At 49.5% G+C, this 19,121-nt stretch overlaps 1 protein-coding gene across 5 annotated transcripts in view; it reads right to left on the bottom strand.

Annotated features, from left to right (window-relative positions):
• Window positions 1-5,595, bottom strand: part of CSNK2A2 (casein kinase 2 alpha 2) — a 39,617-nt gene extending 34,022 nt beyond the window's left edge. For 3 of the 5 annotated variants that reach the window (XR_006783357.1, XM_045818422.1, XM_045818421.1), the window contains exons 1-2: window positions 5,335-5,595; window positions 4,478-4,589 (exon numbers count right to left, since the gene is read on the bottom strand). Coding sequence is in view for 4 of the 5 variants with exons in the window: in XM_045818422.1 (XP_045674378.1) it covers window positions 4,478-4,589; window positions 5,335-5,438 (216 nt within the window). In the remaining variant the exon portion in view is untranslated. The remainder of the gene's footprint in view (window positions 1-4,477; window positions 4,590-5,334) is intronic. The other 2 variants (XM_045818420.1, XM_045818419.1) reach the window with 2 other exon arrangements.
• Between the last annotated feature and the right edge of the window lie 13,526 nt (window positions 5,596-19,121).

Below are 19,121 nucleotides of genomic sequence, written 5' to 3'. Positions count from 1 at the left end.
AAGAAAACTACGTTGTAGGTTACTACAACAGTCTCCTCTACCTCCCCACCTCCCCACCTGTTTATGTCTCATGTGTTTCTCCCAACAACCCTACACAGTAAACGGGAAAGGCACACCCATTTTACAGATGAGAAAAAGAGAGTCGGGTGGGTATAAATGAAGCTGCTTCTAGAACCCTAGTCTTCTGCCTTCCATTTACCGCACTTCTCACCCTATACACCACCCTGATTTGGAGGTGGCAAATCCTAAAATTAGGCTCCACAAAATATCTGGAGCCATGTTCTATACACCAAACTGGGAACTTTACATCAAGATACTTTTTCTCACACATGGTTCACTCTCCAAAAAACTTTAACAAACCTATTAAAGGGATAAAACCACTAACCAGCCCTGGCTGGCGTAGCTCAGTGGATGGAGCGCGGGCTGCGAACCAAAGTGTCGCAGGTTCGATTCTCAGTCAGGGCACATGCCTGGGTTGCAGGCCACGGCCCCCAGCAACCACACATTGATGTCTGTCTGTCTGTCTGTCTCTCTCTCTCCCTCCCTCCCTAAAAATAAATAAATAAAATCTAAAAAAAAAAAAAAGATTATTTATTTATTTTTAGAGAGGGAAGAGAGAGAGAGAAACATCAATGTGCGGCCGCCGGGGGTTATGGCCTGCAACCCAGGAATGTACCCTGGCTGGGAATCGAACCTGGGACACTTTGGTTCCCAGCTCGCGCTCCATCCACTGAGCTACGCCAGCCAGGGCTTATAAATAAAAATCTTATTAAAAAAACAAAAAAAGAAACCCCCCAAAAAAAACACTAACCAAAAAATCTGGCACGTGATCATGCTGAGCTATGGAGGAACTGTAATGGGTTAAAAAAATGGAAAACACTGGTTCCTGAGGTTTCCAGCTAAAGAAGTGAAGTAGCCATTTCACTTACTCACTAAGCATGCTGCTGTGGCTACAACTCAGAACCCACATGCACCCAGCACTCTCTGGGCACCCACCTATTCCACACTTCAGCCAGCAACCCGCCAAAGTCAAGGGCCTCCTCTCAGGGGAAAAACTCCAAAACCACCAGCAACAAGCAGACTGGACCGTCAGTGAGTGTTCGTCAATCCTCCCAGTACATCAAGAAGTCAAATACCCAGCAAAGGTCCTGCCTGTGCTCCTCCGTCCCCCGCAAGACGAAGAGAGTCCTAAGCCCACCGCTTCCGACCCTTAGCATGGGACCTGGGGCAAACAGCATGCTCTCTCTGGGTCTTTACTTTTATTTTTGTAGCCTCACCAGAGGGCATTTTTTCATTGCTTTTAGAGACAGAGAAACACTGATGCCAGAGAGAAGCACTGATTGGTTGCCTCCTCTAAACGCCCAGACACAGGACTGAACCTGCAACCTAGGGGTGTGCCCTAACTGGGAATCAAACCTGCAACCTCTGGGTCACACACAGGACAATGCTCCAACCAACTGAGCCATACTGGCCAGGGCTGGGCCTTGCTTTTTAAATATGGTATTGCTCTTAACTTCTATTCAGGAAACATTTAAAGGATCCCAGGAACCCTAATAAGTGCTAAAAGGCACACATGAGTGGCTCACAAAATACCAAAAGTTGTCCAAAATGGCCAGATGCTTGTATCTCTGCATATACTTTTCCAGGAGGTACTACTACACAGGAACTGAAAAGTTGTTTTTTCTGGATCAAAAGATGAAATTTCAGGTACGGAAGTGGCAATTCTGCCCTGCTCTATCAACCCTCACACTACATGCCCCTCCCCTACTTTTCTCTCTTCTCCTCAAAACAATTTTCATCAAAAAAATACAGCCATCCTACCGACTGGAGAGTTTTAAGATTTCAGCCTCAGACTTTCGCTTCAGGATAAACAGTATAATTATGCTCACCAGTTTCTAAACTCCTAAGGCCTCTTAATAACCAATATGTTTTGATCAGTAAAATACTTAGAAATCTACTACTTCGTTTGGATACAAAATTCCTCCACAGCCAGCTATCACCCTGTCGCTCTCCCATACTGGAAGGCACGGATGGAAACGTTACTAACAGGGAAGACGCCCCAGGTCCTCAAGGGACGCACCTCTCGCTTGGCCGCCGTGCGCACACGAATACACAAACTCTTTCCTGCAGTTGAAACATAGTAGGCCTACACAAAGAGGAAGTTTTTCTAGATTCCTCCAAATCATGAGCAGCTGGTACTGGGAAGGATCTAACTCCCCAGGACCGAACACAACGACAGTAATTATTAGTCATAATTTCAACTTCTCTTGATTAGAGGAAGCAGAACTTTGGATAGACCTTATTCTTTAAAAAAAAAAAAAAAAAATTTTTTTCCCTTAAATTCTACTTTAATCCAGCCTGTCAGAACAATGAGGAAACCACAGTAATACCATTAGCAGTTTCTTACCCCATCCTTCAGACAGAACAAAATCTGGGCAGAAATGCCACAGGGTTTTGAAAAACATAAATAAGTGAATGCAGTTTTCACCAGTGGAAGCAAAGTGGTTCAGGCCACGCCCTGAAAAGAACTTGCATCGAAAAGAAACAAAACAACACTTCATGAACTAGAGCATCAGGGGGGCCTCCCAAGCCTTATTCCAGGGCACTGGAACTTCATGTGCACCCAACGCTACGATGCTAAAATGAGCATGAAAGACAGGAAGAAACAGGAAACAGGAGTTCTGGCTAAGGGTCGTTTCAACATAGCGACGTTAGAAGGGGTTTCGGGGGGGGGGTGTGAGCGCATGCGCACGCATGCTTACTCTCTTGTCTGGAAAAGTAACCTTCAGCTTCCAAAGTGGGTTCCCTCAACAACATAGCCTTCCTACAAATCTTCACAACTGGGGGAAAACTACCTAGCAACCGACGCCACCAAGTTCTCTGGAGGGATGACTGCAGAGCGGCCGTCGCTCTCCAAAGTGAAAGCACCGGTTACTTACGCATACACACCGGGCATATACACCTGAAGGCCGTTCCTTTCAAAGAGACGCCACAGGAAGTTGCACTTACTCAAAAAACGCTGCCATCACTCAAAAGCTTAGACGTTTTTCTGGGTTTGCTTTAGAGTACACTGTTCATTCTTCTGAATGCACAGCAGTGGAATGTGCATATTCCTCATTTCAATTTATGTCTTGCTTACTTCCTAGAAATATTTCCAGCAGCTTATACTAAAAACTTTTATGCTTATGTACACAGAATATTGTATGGCTTCCTCAGGTGACCTTTCTGAAAGGCATCTTTCAGTAAATTTTTATGCTTTGTAAGTGTTAATTCCTGTTTGGGGAAGAAAGGAGTCAAACTCCATACCTTTAACCTCAATTTCTCCCCCCCACCCCCCGTGTTTCTGACAACACAAACAACTGCTTATTTCTCTCTATGCACAACTCTGCTTCTGCATCGCTCGGCTAAGATGGTACTAAGTGAGACTGATCACTTTTCTGAAAGGGGATTTTCAGACAGTGTCGGTCTGACCCCTTGGCTTTAAACAAGGACACGGGTGCCCTAACTCTGTCCTTTGGACACAAAAACAGTTTCAACCTCACACTCTTATTCCCCGAGCCTCTGCACCATGTCCACACTGGAACTCTTGCATCTGTAAAACTGCCTGACTACTCTGTGATTGATCTTCTCAGTAGTTCACTGAGTTACATGCACACCACATTAAATGATCTGGCAACGATGAGGATCCTTCACTAATTATTTAGGACATTCCATAAAGCACCGTCTAAAGCTACCCAGCCAGTTACATGAAGGGGAGTTTCGCCCACTCTTCACGCTCGCGAAGACCAGGTCTTCTTCACCCAAGACACGACACGAGGTCAACCCTGGGCTGCTGAACCAAACACTGAGACTCTTCTGTTCCGATGATCACTTCAGTGACTCCGAGTGCGCTCACCCAATGCTCCTGACTGCGCTTCACTGGGCGATAAGCAACAATGAAACCTCGGGCCCACCTTCTCACTTCTCGCACCCCACCTGTGCCTCTGATCTCCGCAGGCGGAGAGGAGACGAGTGACCGTCCAGCCACTGAGGGGTTTCCCTCCATCTCGGCCGCAGACTCATCTTTGAAGCTGCTTCCCATGTTCCCAACTTCCTTTCTGGAATAACTCAGAGCACCAAGAGTAACCAACTGAAGGAGCCCTTGGAAGGATGGGATCTTCATGAACAGGCTTTTCTTTGTTCCAAACACCTATTTATTTTGTAACAAATGGCACCCCTCTGGCATTTGCACTTTGGGAGTGCGTCATTATATTTCAAAGCAAGGATGTTGCTGAACTATCATGCTTAGATTTGAAACTGGTCTGGATATTTTCTTACAGGTTCACAGGAAAATGGCGTGGGAGAAGGGAGGGAGTATCAGACAGAAGCGATGTATGACCAGAGCTTGGCCTGCTCATTCTAGAATGCAGCTGGGGCAGTAGTACCTTCTGACCTGTTGGGGGGAGGGGGAATGTCATGCCACTCATAAGACACTCACCTTGAGAATTTTCACCACCACTCTCTCATTGTTGGTGATGTTAATGGCCTCGAATACTTCACTATACTTTCCCCGACCAAGTTTTCGGACCAGTTGGTAATCATCTTGATTACTGTGAAAGGCAAGAGGAAAACATAAATGCCAGGACTTGGGATCCACCCAGCCTAGGCTCACTGTACCTACCCCCCTCCCCCGACCCGGCCAGCCACTTCCAGTGTTCAAGCACTTGGAAGTGCCCATCCATCAGGCCCCAACTCATTCCCTAAATGAAGGCCACAACACAAACTTGGCTCCCTCCACTCTGCACAGAGCTCCTAACCTAATTGGTCCCTCACAACTTGGGGAGAGGAGGCAGGAAGGCACCGCTCGGGAGCCCATCTAGATGGGTGAGCGCAGCACCCACCCGGGTCTCGCAGGGGAACCCTCTGCCCGGAGAGCCACAGCACCTGCCCTGGCACACCGCGCTGGCTTTGAGAATCTGAACGTCTTTTAAAAATTTCCTCCCACCCAGCCTTATTTCAAAAAAACTGAAAAGGCATGGAATTTTAATACCTCCAGCTGTTGACTTCCCACCCCAACAGAAACCCAAAAGTACGAGCAGAAGGGGCTGCTCGCTCCCTCCCTCCCACCAGGGCCTGGTCTCCGGACCCCCTCTTCTCCCCAGGCAGAAAGCATTTCTCGGGGTTCGGGAGGCAGAGGCGCGCACGGCGGGGAGAAAGGGACGGGAAGGGGGCGAGGGGGACAGGGATAAGGCTCTGCCCCCCACCGCAGACCCGGGACGCGCGGGCCCACAGCGGACCGGGCGGGGCTGGGGGGGGGGGCGGCGAGGGCCAGGCAGGAGGCGGCGGCGGCTTTACCCCCAGCTCGGGACGTGAGCCTCATAGTCCCAGTACTCGCGGCTCCTCAGGCTGTTCACCTCGGCGTAGACCCGGGCCCTGCTGCCCGCGGCCGGGCCGGGCATGGCGGGCGGGACCGGGGGGCGCCGCGGGGCGCCGAGGGCGGCGGCGCGGCGAGGGGCGCCGGGCGGCGGGCGGAGGAGGCGGCGGGCCGCGGGGCGCCGGAGGAGGAGGAGCAGCGAGACGGCGGGCGGCCACGCCAGGCCGGGCCCGCGGGGGGCGGGCGGACGGGCGGGGGGCACGGGGGGCGCCGGCCGCGCCGGCCGGGCCCTGGAGCGGCCGGCGGAGCGTCGGGACGGGCGGCGCTCGCGCTCCGCGGCGGCCTCCGCTCGGCTCGCGGCCCCGGGGCGGCGGCGGCGGCGACGGAGGCGGCACCGGCAGCGGCGGCCGCCGGCCGGGAAAGGGACGGCAGCCGCGGCGGCGAAGAAGGAGAAGGAGGAGGAGGAGGAAACCCGGAAAAAGGGCCGCTCTCTCTAGGAGCGGCCGCCTCCCGGCCGGGACCGCCCAGGCTCACAGCGCCCCCTGCAGCGCGGGGGGACCCGCCGGGTGGCGCCGGCCCCGCCCCCGGCTCCCGCCGCCGAGACCCCGCTGCGAAACTCGCATCCGCGGTCCGGCCGGACGCGCTCGCCCTCCCCCACCCACAGCCGGCTGCTCTCAGCCTGAGCCACGTGTACCCTTTGGGGACTGTCCTACCCCAGCCCTCCGCCCGCTATTCATCCAGAGTTTACCCACCCCGACTTCCTGTAAGGACCCTGTTCTGACTGTTCCCATCAAGTCCCTCTCCGATGATTCTCTCTCAACACTCAGCACCTCCCTCACCTGAAGATTTCTCCATCCCTCCCAGAGACACCCCCTCCTCCCCCTGGGCCGTTCCTTGACACCTGTAGACTCGTCTATCTCAAGCCTCCCCCTCCTCTGTTTATCCAGAGCCTTCCTCATAAAACCCTTCTCTTAACACTTTCCCAAAAACCTCCTTCCAGCGCTTGCCTAAGAGCCGTCTGAATATTCAGTCCCTTCACTTGATTAAGCTGGCGACGGCCAGGTTGCTCACTGTGAACTTCCTATTTTTCCCCTTTGTAATTAAAAAGCAGTATGTGGGAGACACTTAGGGCCTAGATAAACACCCTGGTTTTGTTTGGGAGGAGAACTGAAAGAGGCCAGGCTGAAGGGACAGGCTAGGGGTCAGGCGTGGACTGAGGGCCAGCTGGCCGAGCAAACTTTGGCTATGTTAATAATATGTTGTATTCTAGCTCATAACACCCTTCTCCCTTCGACCTTCTGGGCCTTTCTTTTGTCTTGTGATCCCCCCCTTTATCAGGAGAACTTCCTCACGCAGCCCAGGTTGCTCTGACGCCAATCCTTCACATTGTTTTCTGGATGAAACCCTGCTTTCTCTTTCTTGATATGGTAAAGAAGACAGATTGTGAAGTCAGATGCATCCAGGTTTGAGCCCCAGCTCCGCTACTTACAAGCTGTGTGGCCTTGGGCCAATAACTGAACCTCTCTGTGCTGCAGATTTTACAGCATAAAAACAGTAATGGCACCTACTTCACAGGTCTATGGGGAGAATTAGACCCGGTAAACACTGTAAAAAAAAAAACAAAAAACACTTAGAATACCCTCTAGCGGATGTTAAGTGCTCAATGTTATTATCACCAGACCCAGGGCTTTCCTCCTGTCACTTTCCCCTCCCTGAGACCACCACATGCCCTTTCAGTGCCTTGCATCCTGCAAGCTTGGCCACCTCTACCTCCTCCACCTTCACCTTGCCATCCTCGGCTCCTTGTACCTCTTCGAGTCTTACCTTTAAGGTCACTTTCAATGCCAGAGTTGATACTTCTCTGGTCAGCACCCTATCCACATCCTTCAGAAAGTGGCATATGGGGGGTGGTGAAGATTTTATTTATTTTGAGAGAGAGCGGAAGGGAAGGAGAAAGAGAGGGAGAGAAACATCAATGTGTGATCGCCCCTCCCATGACCCCCACCACAGACCCGGCCAAAACTCAGGCATGTACCCCAACTAGGAATCGAACTGGAACTCTTCGGTTTGCAGGCCCTCGCTCACTCCACTGAGCCACACCAGCCCGGGCAGAAAATGGCATATTCTGTAATTATCTCTTTGTCTCCTTCATTGTGAAAACAGCAGGGGAGCACAGACTGAGTCAGCACGTTCATCCCTGGCTCACCCAGCATTCGCCACAGTTGGAGGCTTTCAGTGCACACAGGGTAACCCACAGTTCACGTATTAATTCCAAAGGGGAACCTGGAGGTCATCCCTTTGGCCATGAATCAAACTTACCTTCAATAATGGACTCACAGGCCCTCTGACATGATGAACCAAGAAGGGACATGCTGTCTGCCAAAAGTGCTTAACTTGAGTCTAATGACAACGACACAATCAGGCAAGTCCAAACCGGGGGGGCACGCTACAGAACAGCTAGCCTGCACGCTTCAAAAATATCAGTGTCGCCGGAGAAGACAAAACTCTGCAGCAGCATCCTTGATTAAAGGGGCCTGAGAGGTACAACTAAATGAAGTCTATAATTCTAGACTTGATCCTGGGTGACAAAGGCAGGAAGGAAAGGAGGGAGGCAGAGAGGGAGGAAGGGAAGGGAAAAAAATGCAGCTGAAAGAACACAGCACTATTGGGACTACGGGGGAGATGTGAATAGGAGATACATGTATACATTACACAATAGTGTTGTCCAATGTTGCGATTGTATTGTCCAATATGGTTATGCAGGAGAATCTCTTGATCTTAGAAGTTACATGCCACGTGTTTAGGGAAGAAATGTCAGTATCTACAGCTTAACCTCCAGCGGTTCTCTGGAAAAACATGGGTTCCCGTGAGCGGGAGCAAGCACACAGGAGAGGGGAGCAACTGGGAGAAATGGTGACAAAGGGAGAAGGCAGTTGGACTACGTCAGCGTGCAACATTTCGGCAAATTTGAAAAAAAATGTTTTAAATGCGCTATTTATTTATTTTTAGGGAGAGGAGAAGGGAGGGAGACAGAGAAGGAGAGAAACATCATTGTGAGAGGGAAGCATCAATCAGTTGCCTCTCGTACGCGACCCCACCGGGGACCGAACCCACAACCCAGGCATGTGCCCTGACCTTTTGCTTTGCCTGGCGACGCTCAACCCACTGAGCCACACCAATCAGGGCAGATGTGAACATTTTCAAAGTGAAAACTAGAAGAAAAGAAAGCATTTGTGAAATAAGTGGACTTTGAGATTTTAATTCCCCCAACCTGCAAACCTCTGTAAATCTCTGTCACCCAGGAAGACGTGAACATTCTCCATTTCTTAATGCAGCCTTAGGATTTCCTGGCAAGTTCCTGCCAACTAGTCAAGACCAGAGGTGCTTAATGTTGAACCCTCGGATGAACTTCCTGGGTCCCAGGAGCCCCTGACACCTCATGCAAACTTGGTGGGTGGGTGTGCCTGCATTCCCTTGTTAGCACCCCTGCGGTTCTCAAAGGAGGCTGTGACCCACAAACGGTTCCAAACCGCTGGTCCAGCCCCGGCTGGAACCCCATTCCTTGCCTCCACCCTCGCCCACCTCTGCGTGCATCTACCCTCCCTGCACCTTCGTCTCCTCCCCCCCCCACCTCACCCACACCCATCTCACGTAACCTGCTCCCACACCTGAAAGTGTGCCTAAGGATTCACCCACACACACTCTGGTGCAACACGCTCCTGGATTTGGCTGACACTTCACTAACTCAACCCTGAAACCTGCAGTCAGTCCTCCCACGGCCAAATGGAGTATGTTTTTATGGCTTGTTGGTAAGTAGGTGGGGCACCCCATGGAACTGGCGAAGACCTACCACCCCTCCTTCCTGCTAGCTCACCGTCAGTGTACTTGGTGTGGATTAAGATGGGCAATTAGAAATGGTGCCGCCCATGCAACCCTCACTGAAGGAGTAAGTCTCGTGGTGGCTTTGTGGGGGCAGGTGTGTGTGTGAAAGAGAGAGAGAGTAAGAGAGAGAGAGAGAGAGAGAGAGAGAGAGAGAGAGAGAGAGAGAGAGAGAAGGGGAGAAGAAAAGAGGGAGAGGGAGAGCGAGAGACAGGGCAGGGTGGTTCAGTGAACCAGAATCAACTTCCCCTAATTACTCTGCATGGGGGCTTGGGGATGAGTGTAACTCAGGGTTCCATAGGGGAGAGTGAAATAAGGCCTCACAAGTCAGCCCAACAATTTTATACCAACTCCTCCTATGACCCCGAATTCTATCCAAACACCCTCCAGAAGCAAAACAAAACAGAACAAAAACATACAAGAATGTTAAATCCTCAGAACACTTCCTATCTCCATAAGGCCCATTTCCAAAACATTTAAGAGGTTTATAGGCTTTTGTTCTGTATTGCTGGTTCTAAGAACCTAGCCTAAGGAAATAATGGAAATTGTGGTCAAAGAATTATTAAGAGTGGTGACAATTTGTGTGTTTGATATCATTGAACCCTGCAAAAATCCTGAGGCTAGAAGCCATTGAATTAACACTTTAAATGGGTGAATTGTACCGTATGTGAATTGTATCTCAAGAAAGTTGTTTAAAAGTTCTATGAGATCCTGGATGGCATAGTTCAGTGGATTGAGCGTGGGCTTTGTACCAAAGTGTTGCAGGTTCGATTCCCAGTCAGGGCACATGCCTGGGTTGCAGGCCATGGCCCCCAGCAACCGCACATTGATGTTTCTCTCTCTTTCTCCCTCCATTCCCTCTCTAAAAATAAATAAATAAAATCTTTTAAAAAACCAAAAAACTGTTTCTTCTTGAAAAAAAAAAAAGTTCTATGAGATTAGGTTTGTTGTAAGGATTGCCTTTTTGCAGTCTAGGAAACGAAGACTCTAATGAACAGATCGTTGAGGGGAGCCAGGATTTGAACTCTGGTCTTTTGGATCCCTCAGTCTATTGCTTTAACTCTTTTATGATTCAGTTTAGCCCCCAAAAGACCCAAAGATAGTCTTCATAAAAAAATCATCATCTTTAAATTATGGAAGTATAAAACAAATATCCCAAATTGGGGATCACTTAAATAAACTGGTATATCCTTACAGTGCAGTATTGGACATCCCTAAAAATTATGATTCTCATGAATTTTTAGTAATGAGACAAATTTTATTATGTAAAATTTTTAAGTATGTTTATAAGTTACCTAAGCGATCACAGTAAGCGGAATAATGCCACGCTCCGCGCCTTTTGTGTGCAGTAAGAATGCACGATACCAGCTATGTTCTTAGTCTTGCTTTGCTTTGTTTCAAAGCAGGAGACCAAAGCACACGCCCGAGTAGGTATTCTGTTAGCAGGTATGTCCCGAGGCCTACGGCAAACGCATGGGAAAAGAACTGGAAGGGAATGGATTAACTGCCTTTGGGTCTGGGAATCATCTGATTTTATTCTTACAGTCAGAAAAAAGAACCAGTGTTTACTGGCTGTTGACTCTCCTGGCCCTTCCCCCAACGGCGGGCTGGGGAGGAGGGTCTTACATTTTCTCTGTAATCCCAGGAGTACCCAGGGAATGATGGACTTTCACGCGGGTGTCCGATGCCCCAGCCAGGTCACTGAAATGTGTCCACTGGGGGCCCACAGGCTGCGCTGCTAATGTGCACTGGGGGACATTTGCACACAACTTCTTTGGGGACACCTCTTACCGATTTTTTCCCCTATCGCCTTTACAGTGTGACTCACTCTGCCTTCCACCCAGGACAGTGCCTTTGAGTGGGTGGGAGGGCATAGGGCACCGTGTGTCCAAACTTGGAGCAACAGAAACAGAAATTTTCTGCTGGTGGGCTTCTTTTTTGTACTGTCTGACTGGAGGGTTTGAATTCACTGAGCTTCGGGGAGGAGGTGGGTGTTGGGGAATGGGGGCTAACGCTCTCTGGGAAGGGTGGATAAGCTCCTGGAGACTGGAATGCAAATGAAAGCTCTTTAAAAGGGATTTGCATTTCAAAGAGGGTCAGGACTAGGTTGGATCCAGTGAGTCAAGATGGAGTGTTTCCTGGAGTTACCTGTGTGAGTGATGTGAAGGTGGAGGGGGTGCAGTATTTAGGAGCGCAGGCCCGCGTCGCCTGAGGGCCACACCCACGCAGAAGTGGACATTTGGAGGGGAGTGGGCTGACATCTGCAGGAGCAGGCAGTGCGCGCCCTGGCAAAGCCATCGCACTTTGCAAACATTCATCCTCTTCCTGCCAAACTGCTCTTCCGAACTGTTCAGAATCACCATCAACTCCCACGTGGCAACCATCACCAAGTCCATCTGGCTTTCTCTCCAGATGGCACCTCACTGCCACCCTCCTGTCTTGATGCCGGGAGCCTTGGCTGTCAGCCGGCACCGTCTCCTAGGACAGGGGCTTTCGGTGGGCCCTTTCCTGCAGGGACTCTGGGCCCTTGGGCTTGCCAGGTGCCAACTCAGGCATCCTTGACCTGGGCTGGTGGCTAGACCTCAGCGGATTCCTAAGCTTGGATGAAAAAGATTACGTCTTCCTTCACTAACCTCTAAATCAAATGTAGCGTTTCCTTCCGTTACAAATGGAGGGGAAAGACAAAAACGAAGCACGGTAGTTTTAGGGGTGCCTGTGAGTCTGAAACCAGAAAAGTCCCCGTCCCATTGCCCGTCACTACCAGACCCAACGAGCAGAGAGACAGGGGTTGGACCTTTGTGGGCGCTTCATTCAGATGGCTGGCGATTTGAGAAGACGGCAGTTTTGTAGCCTAACAGACGGTCTTAAATTCCATTTTAAGTCGACCCTTTTCATAAGGAGAAGAAAAGTGTAGGTAAGCTGTTTGGAATTCAGGGGAAAAGCTAATCAGATCAAAGCTGCAGCGTTCTTTCATCAGTGAGTGTCCTGGGCAGTGAGTGGGCTCTCCCCCTGGAGCACAGCGGCTCAGACACCATCTTGAATTGCTCGCCATCCTCCCGGGGCACGAAGGTGGGACTGTTTATTGGCTCCTGGAGTCAGTGTGGGTCACACCTTCAGTGACTGGAACAACAGCTTTTTACGTGCGTTGATTACTAGGCTTATTAGCTCTTATGTAAACTAAAATTTTCCAAGTCTCGAGTCCCCCCTCAAGTTTGTCCCCAGTAGAAATCACGAATACTTGCTTGTCACTATTACAGCTGGTGTTATTTTAAAGCAGGAAAGTTTGCTCGTCAGAAGAACCAACTGTTGTGAGTATTGGAGGCAAATGGATATGAAGGAATCTTCCTGACCTTGGGCCCTTTCCCTGCGCTCCAGCCCCCACTCTTCCTCGCCTTAGTGCATCTGTTTAGGAGCCTCTGAAACTGAGATCTGATAGCTTTTTATTCCCCTAACAGATACCAGAGGATACACCCTAAGGATTAAGAAAACACACACACACACACATACACACACACACACACACACACACACCCAGCGGAACTATAAGATGATGCACCTGTAAACTCTACCTTTCATTTTGGGAAATGTATCCTTCTGGATGCTTGCAGGTCTTCCTGTCAGGCTGGAAGCTGGGGGGCGGGAGGGTGGCTGCCGGCTCTGCCGTCCACACGAGCACAGGGTGCCGGGGAGGTTCACGTGGAGGACCCGCAGCCCTGGAAAGCACAATCCAAGCCCAAGGAGATCAAAACTCCACATCCCTGAGGCGAGGGCCAGTCTCTTCGTGGAGAAAGTGGAGGAGGACACACGGAGACAGTGACAGAGATGTTTGGGAGAAGGTGATCCTGGTTGCAAGCACAGTAGACATCGGTGGCATTGTTGGTGCATTTGGAAGTCAAGCAGGGACCCGCTCTCATTAGCACAAGAACGGTGTCATTCCACCAACACCGTAACCCTTCGGCCCCGTTCTGAATTACCATTTGGCCCAATAATGTCCTTCAGAGCAAAAGAACCTCCTCTGGAACCACATGTAGCATTCAGTCATCAAGTTTCTTTCTTTTTTTTTTTAATCCAGGTAAAATTGACATAGAACATTACGTTAGCCTCACATGTATACCCTGATCACTCAGTATGCGTATAAATTGTGAAAAAAATTGAGCACCACGTTAGGTCCAGTTATCACCCACCGACACACAAAGTTACAGTTACCTTGTTTCTTTAATCTCTTCCGGTGCAGAGCAGTTCCTCGGTGTCTTGTCCAAGATTACAGGCCAGTTGTTTTGCAGCCTGTTCCTGGGTTTGGGGTTATCTGATGTTTCCTCACGATCTGGGGCAGATTATACCGTATTTTGCCATGTACAATGCACACCCAGGTTTTTGGCCCAAACTTTCAGGAAAACAAATCTTTCGGTTTAATTTTTTAATTCAACATTTTATTTAGTTATCCTTAGAAACAAAACCGACGATTGTGTCCCAGGGTATTATTCGGCATACAGGTATTGTTATTGCTTTCTGGAGTTACACTTTTAATGCATAAACGTACAAGAATCAAAGCCATTTCTATACTACCCACGTATAACGTGCATCCTCGTTTTTCCCTAGAAAATCTGGGCAAAGAAGTGCGCATTATACGCAGCAAAATACGGTACATCTTTTGCAAAAACGTCACAGAAATTATGCTGTGTTCTCCTCACATCTTATCAGCTGCGTGCAATTTCTGGTTGCCCCACTACGCTTGAGGTATGAACTTCAATCACTGACTGTCAATGGAGCATCTGCCGGATTTCTCCATCATAAAGTCACGTTTTTTTGCCTTTTTAAGGAATATGTATTTTGTGGGGAAGTATTTTGAAAATTGTGTCGTTATCCTGGTCCCCGTCAAACTTTCTATTGATTTATTTACGTTGCTATGGACTCATGGACTCCTCTTCGAGTCCATGAGCTAAAATCAGTTATTATCATGAGTTATTTTGATGTTCAAATAGCCCTTTATTTGGCTCCGCTTGCTGGCTCCTGCATCCTTCTGACGTGTCCCATCGTTCTTTGGGCACTTCCTTATATTTTGGCACAAAAGATGTTCCAGGCTCATCTTGTCCTTTTCCTGCCCCAGGCCCGGAACCAACCCGCTCTCCTAGGGTCTGATTCCTTTCAGTGGAGGACAGTATTCAGAAACCAAGATCTGGACACAAGGTATGTATGCTCACTCTTAATGGACCGTTGCTGCTTTCGGGTCTGCTCCAGCGGACTGAGCTAGAGAAATGTGCATGAACGGGCGCGCGCACTCACTTCCATCTGCATTCATTCTATATATATCTGCGTCTATTGAAAACCATGAGTTCACTCCATATCCCCAGTTCCAAGCCAACACCATGGAATCCATTCTAGTTCTCCCTCGTCCTACATTTGTAACCGTCTGACAGTGAGCAATCGGGTGCGTGCAGGGCCCTTTTAGGTGAAGGGCGGTGGGTTAAGAAAGGTCTCTCCGCGGAGGCAACATGTAAGCTGAGACTTGAAATGCGGGTATAAGCCAGGCAGGTTCTGGGAAAAGAATGTTCAGGCCAGAACACACCGCAGTCGTCCTCGCAGTGGCCCTGAGCGGAATCAGGCCGGTGGGTCTGGGGAAGGAACAGCAGGAGGCCTGCGCCTGAGCCAGAAGGCAGATGACGTCAGCCAGGTAAGGGGAGAGTTCAGGTAGCAGCTTGCAGACCGTTGTAAAGGCTCTGGTGTTCCTCGTGAGGGAGGCAGAAAGCCCCTGGAGCATTTCAAATGCAGGAGAGACGCAGTTTTATAAAGAGTTGTTGGGACTGCAAGGAGGGAAGCTGGAAGCCAGGTGAGGAGACCCGCAGAAGACCGGCGGGGGGGCGTGGCTGCAGGGGGTGAGGAACGGTATGATGGGGGAGGGGAGGAGGGGTGTGATGAAGTAGCTGTGGCCTGTAAAGTAAGAGACAGGTGGTGGCACATGGTGCTGCGTAAGTGTTCCTTAAATAAATAAAACAGAAAATGGTATGCAAGCACTTAGCGCAGCAGGTGACTTAACGATACACTAATCAATTGATGAATGAAGGTGAAAACTTTCCCAGCAGGCTCCTTTCCCCCACCTATTCAATTCTGGCCATCTCGGCAACCTGGAGCAATACGGCCTGAGCTGAGCTACCCCTTCTCAATCAGGGCTCCCTCTCGCCCCTCCCCCACCCCTCCCCATGAGTCAAAACTCCCACTTCCTCCGAGCCCTGACTCTGCAGGGTGTAGGTCGGCATCTGATAAGCTCATCACAATAAGTTAATGACTTCTTGCAAGAGGCCTACCCCTCCCAGAGGCATTCACATTTTTTAAAAGGCGGCAACTTATTTACTTCACTCTGGGAATGCGGTGGGATCTCAGACAGTGTGGCAGGGTGGCAGAAGAGGACATCCGATTTTGGGCAGCATGCAAATGACGCCTCCCAGAGGTCGGGGCCATCTTCAAAGGAGCTCAGAGGCAGCCCGGGCTGCAACACCAGACTGGGGTGGTCCGTGATGTGTGATTTACGAGGCCGGAGCTTTTGTGCGGGAATCCTGAGCCTCCATGTGGGCAGCGAGACGGTCCTGGGACCACCGCGCTGTAAGGAAGCTCAAAATGGCCCATATGGAAAACCCATGGAGTGGACTTGAGACTAAGCAGAGAGAGGAGAGAGAGACAGAGAGACGAGAGCTGGATGCCTGGACCCCTGCCCTTCCAGCTCCAATTACATTCTGGTTGCAACCTCACGAGAGACCCCCAAGCCAGAAGCACCCAGCTGAGACTTTCCCAAATTCTTCAGTCACAGAAACGATGAGAGATAATAAAATAAATGACGTTGTCCTGGCTGGTGTGGCTTAGTGGATTGAATGTCAGCCTGTGTATTAAAGGGTCACTGGTTCAATTCCCAGTCAGGGCACAGGCCTAGGTTGCAGGCCAGGTCCCCAGTAGGGGGTATGCAGGAGGCAACCACACATTGATGTTTCTCTCCCTCTCTTTCTCCTTCCTTTCTCCTCTCTAGAAATAAATAAGTAACATCTTTTTAAAAATGTTGCTGTTTAGACTAGTTTGGGGTGACTTTTTTACTTAGCCATTAAAGCTGAGCTGACCACTGAGGGCCTCTTTCAGTTCTGGTGCAGCCTCCTACCCCTTTCTGACCCTGGCAGAAAGGGTCACTGTTGGCAGAAGGACGCCAGGCACAGCAGAAAGCAGGGAGAGACACTATAGGAAAAACAGTGTTGTGTGGGAAGGCCTCTCAGCTGACTCCAAAGACCCCAGTCCCTCCTACCTCTAGCCTCTAAGGACGCTGCCATCAGGGCCCCTGTCCCCACTGCAACGGGTGACTGGAGAGCCACCTCTGAAGAAATGCCAGAAAATTAACCTGTGGACATTAAGAGCCAAGCTAAGTCTCCATGTAGCAGCGGAGCCTCAAAAGTGAGTCTTTTAAAACAGATGTTAAATCTCACTCTAATTAATATCCTCAGAGAAATAGGGTACTGCATCCATGAAACAAGGGTAGGATTCCATTTCTTGAAAGTATCTTGTTTGCAAAACAGAGACAGACTCCTAGATACAGAGAACAGACTGACGGTTGCCAGATGGGAAGGGAGTTGGGGGGCTGGGTAAAAAAGGTGAAGAAAATAGTCACAGAGATCCAAATTACAGCACAGGGAATACAGCCGATAATGTTTTAACAACTAGGTATGGTTCCAGGCGGGTGTTCGAAATACCCGGGGGAACACTTGTAAAGTATGTGATTGTCCGGTCACCGCGCTGTACACCTGAAACGAATACAGAATAACGTTGGATGTAAACTGTCATTGAAAAAAATGTTAAAATAAAAGGTGTCTTGTTTGGAGTTCCCCAGAAGCAGACCCTGAGAGAACAATTCTGGTGCGAGTGATGGTTGGCGGGTGATCCCAGAAAGCACAGGCTGAGGAGTTGGAAAGTGAGACGAGAAGAGAAAGAGGCCATGAAAGGCATCATTCCAGCCGGCCACCACCGTGGGCACCTGGAGTCTGATCTGGCCGGGAACCCCCCGAGATAGCAGAGGACAGCCTCAGAGGCACCCTGACCAGCGTGCAAGGCCCCACAGCTGCTTCCAAGGGACGCGACCTTCACGACTGCCACTTCGCCCTGCACTCGGGCTGCAAATGTCACTTGGAAGAAAACAGCCCCTGGGCAGAGAGCTCTGCAGATATTTGCAGTAAACAGCCTTGGGCAGCGAGGTGCCAAGGGGTGAATGCCAAGGGCTGATGCCAACGGTGTCTGCTATGAGCAGCACTCAGAAACGGGATAGAGTTATTCATCAGAACAGTGACAGCAGGAATAACACGCCCAAGGAGGGGCAAGAAGGGGAAAGGTGAAGACATGCCGATGCATCGATCTGGGGTGCGGGCTGGGCTTCGGGATCGTTTACAGCTCCCTGGGTGCAGTTAAAGTGGAGGACCACTACTGGGCAGGAGCAAACATAATCCTTTCGGGTCCAAGTAATGCCAACGGAGAACACTGATTTAACCAGAAAATCATAACTAAATGGGAGCAATGAAGAGAGGGGAGGCAAGGGGGTGGGGTGGCAAACGTGAAACATCACACCCTCATCAACCTCCATAGGACGCAACAGCCCGTGAGCACGTTTCTCCGGAATATGGAGGCGAATGCCAGAAGAAACAGCTGAAGGGCAGGGAGTCATTTTCTCAGAGGGCAGGACTCAGAAAGGATGTGTGTGTGCGTGTGTGTGTGTGTGCCTGTGTGTGCAAACGTGTAAATGTGGGGGGGATGCATTACTGATTTTTGCTATAAGCATTGTACTATTATTTGATTTTTTAAATTTTTAAAAAGATTTTATTTATTTATTTTTAGAGAGGGAAGGAAGGGAGATAGAGAGAGAGAGAAACATCAATGTGCGGTTGCTGGGGGTTCTGGCCTGCAACCCAGGAATGTACCCTGGCTGGGAATCGAACCTGGGACACTTTGGTTTCCAGCCCGCGCTCAATCCACTGAGCTACGCCAGCCAGGGCTTTATTATTTGATTTTTAATGCCATGATCTTGCACAAATTTGATCAAAATTTTTAAAATAGTCGTTAAAATAGGAATTATAAAGGAAAAGGTGAAATGCATTGTGGTATATGCATTCAATAGAATATAATGCGATCCTTAAAACAGGGTGGCCGCATAGGTCCTGACATGGAGGAACCTTCAAGACTCAGTATCGCTGCGACTGGAAAATAATAGGCGCGCTGTGCCAGCATTTGTACAAAACGCACACGCACAAAATCGATCTGTGTGTTGCCCGTAGAAGTAGAAAAAATGTCCACACACAAACACATAGATAAAGATAGACTCAGGTGGGGGTTAAAAGTCAAAGTAGATTTTGTTTTGTTTCATTTCCCCCCACAAAAAGATAAATTTTGTATTACTTGTAAAATTAAATTAAAATTTAAAAATCAAATATGGCCCTGGCTGGTGTGGCTCAGTGGACTGAGTGCCGGCCTGTGAACCAAGGGGTCACCAGTTCGATTCCCAGTCAGGGCACAGGCCTGGGTTGTGGGCCAGGTCCCTGATACAGGGCACTCGAGAGGCAACCACATATTGATAATCCTCTCCCTCTCATTCTTCTCCTCTTCACCTCTCTCTAAAAATGAATAACTAAAGTCTTAAAAAAATTGAATATAAACAAGAGGATGAAAAGACAAGTCACAGATTGGGAGAAAATAGTTGCAAAAGACATATCTGATAAAGCACTGTTATCCAAAGTGTACAAAAAACCTCTTAAAACTCATAAAACAATAAGAGAAAAGGCAAACTAATTAAAAAATGGGTCCAAGACCTCTACAGACCCCTCACCAAAGAAGATACACAGATGGCAAATAAGCCTATGAAAGGATGCTCCAC

This window comes from Phyllostomus hastatus, unplaced genomic scaffold, assembly GCF_019186645.2.
Source record: "Phyllostomus hastatus isolate PE091 unplaced genomic scaffold, TTU_PhHast_1.1 phas_scaffold_345, whole genome shotgun sequence".
Classification (NCBI taxonomy): domain Eukaryota; kingdom Metazoa; phylum Chordata; class Mammalia; order Chiroptera; family Phyllostomidae; genus Phyllostomus; species Phyllostomus hastatus.
This window is presented reverse-complemented; position numbering and strand designations above follow the sequence as displayed.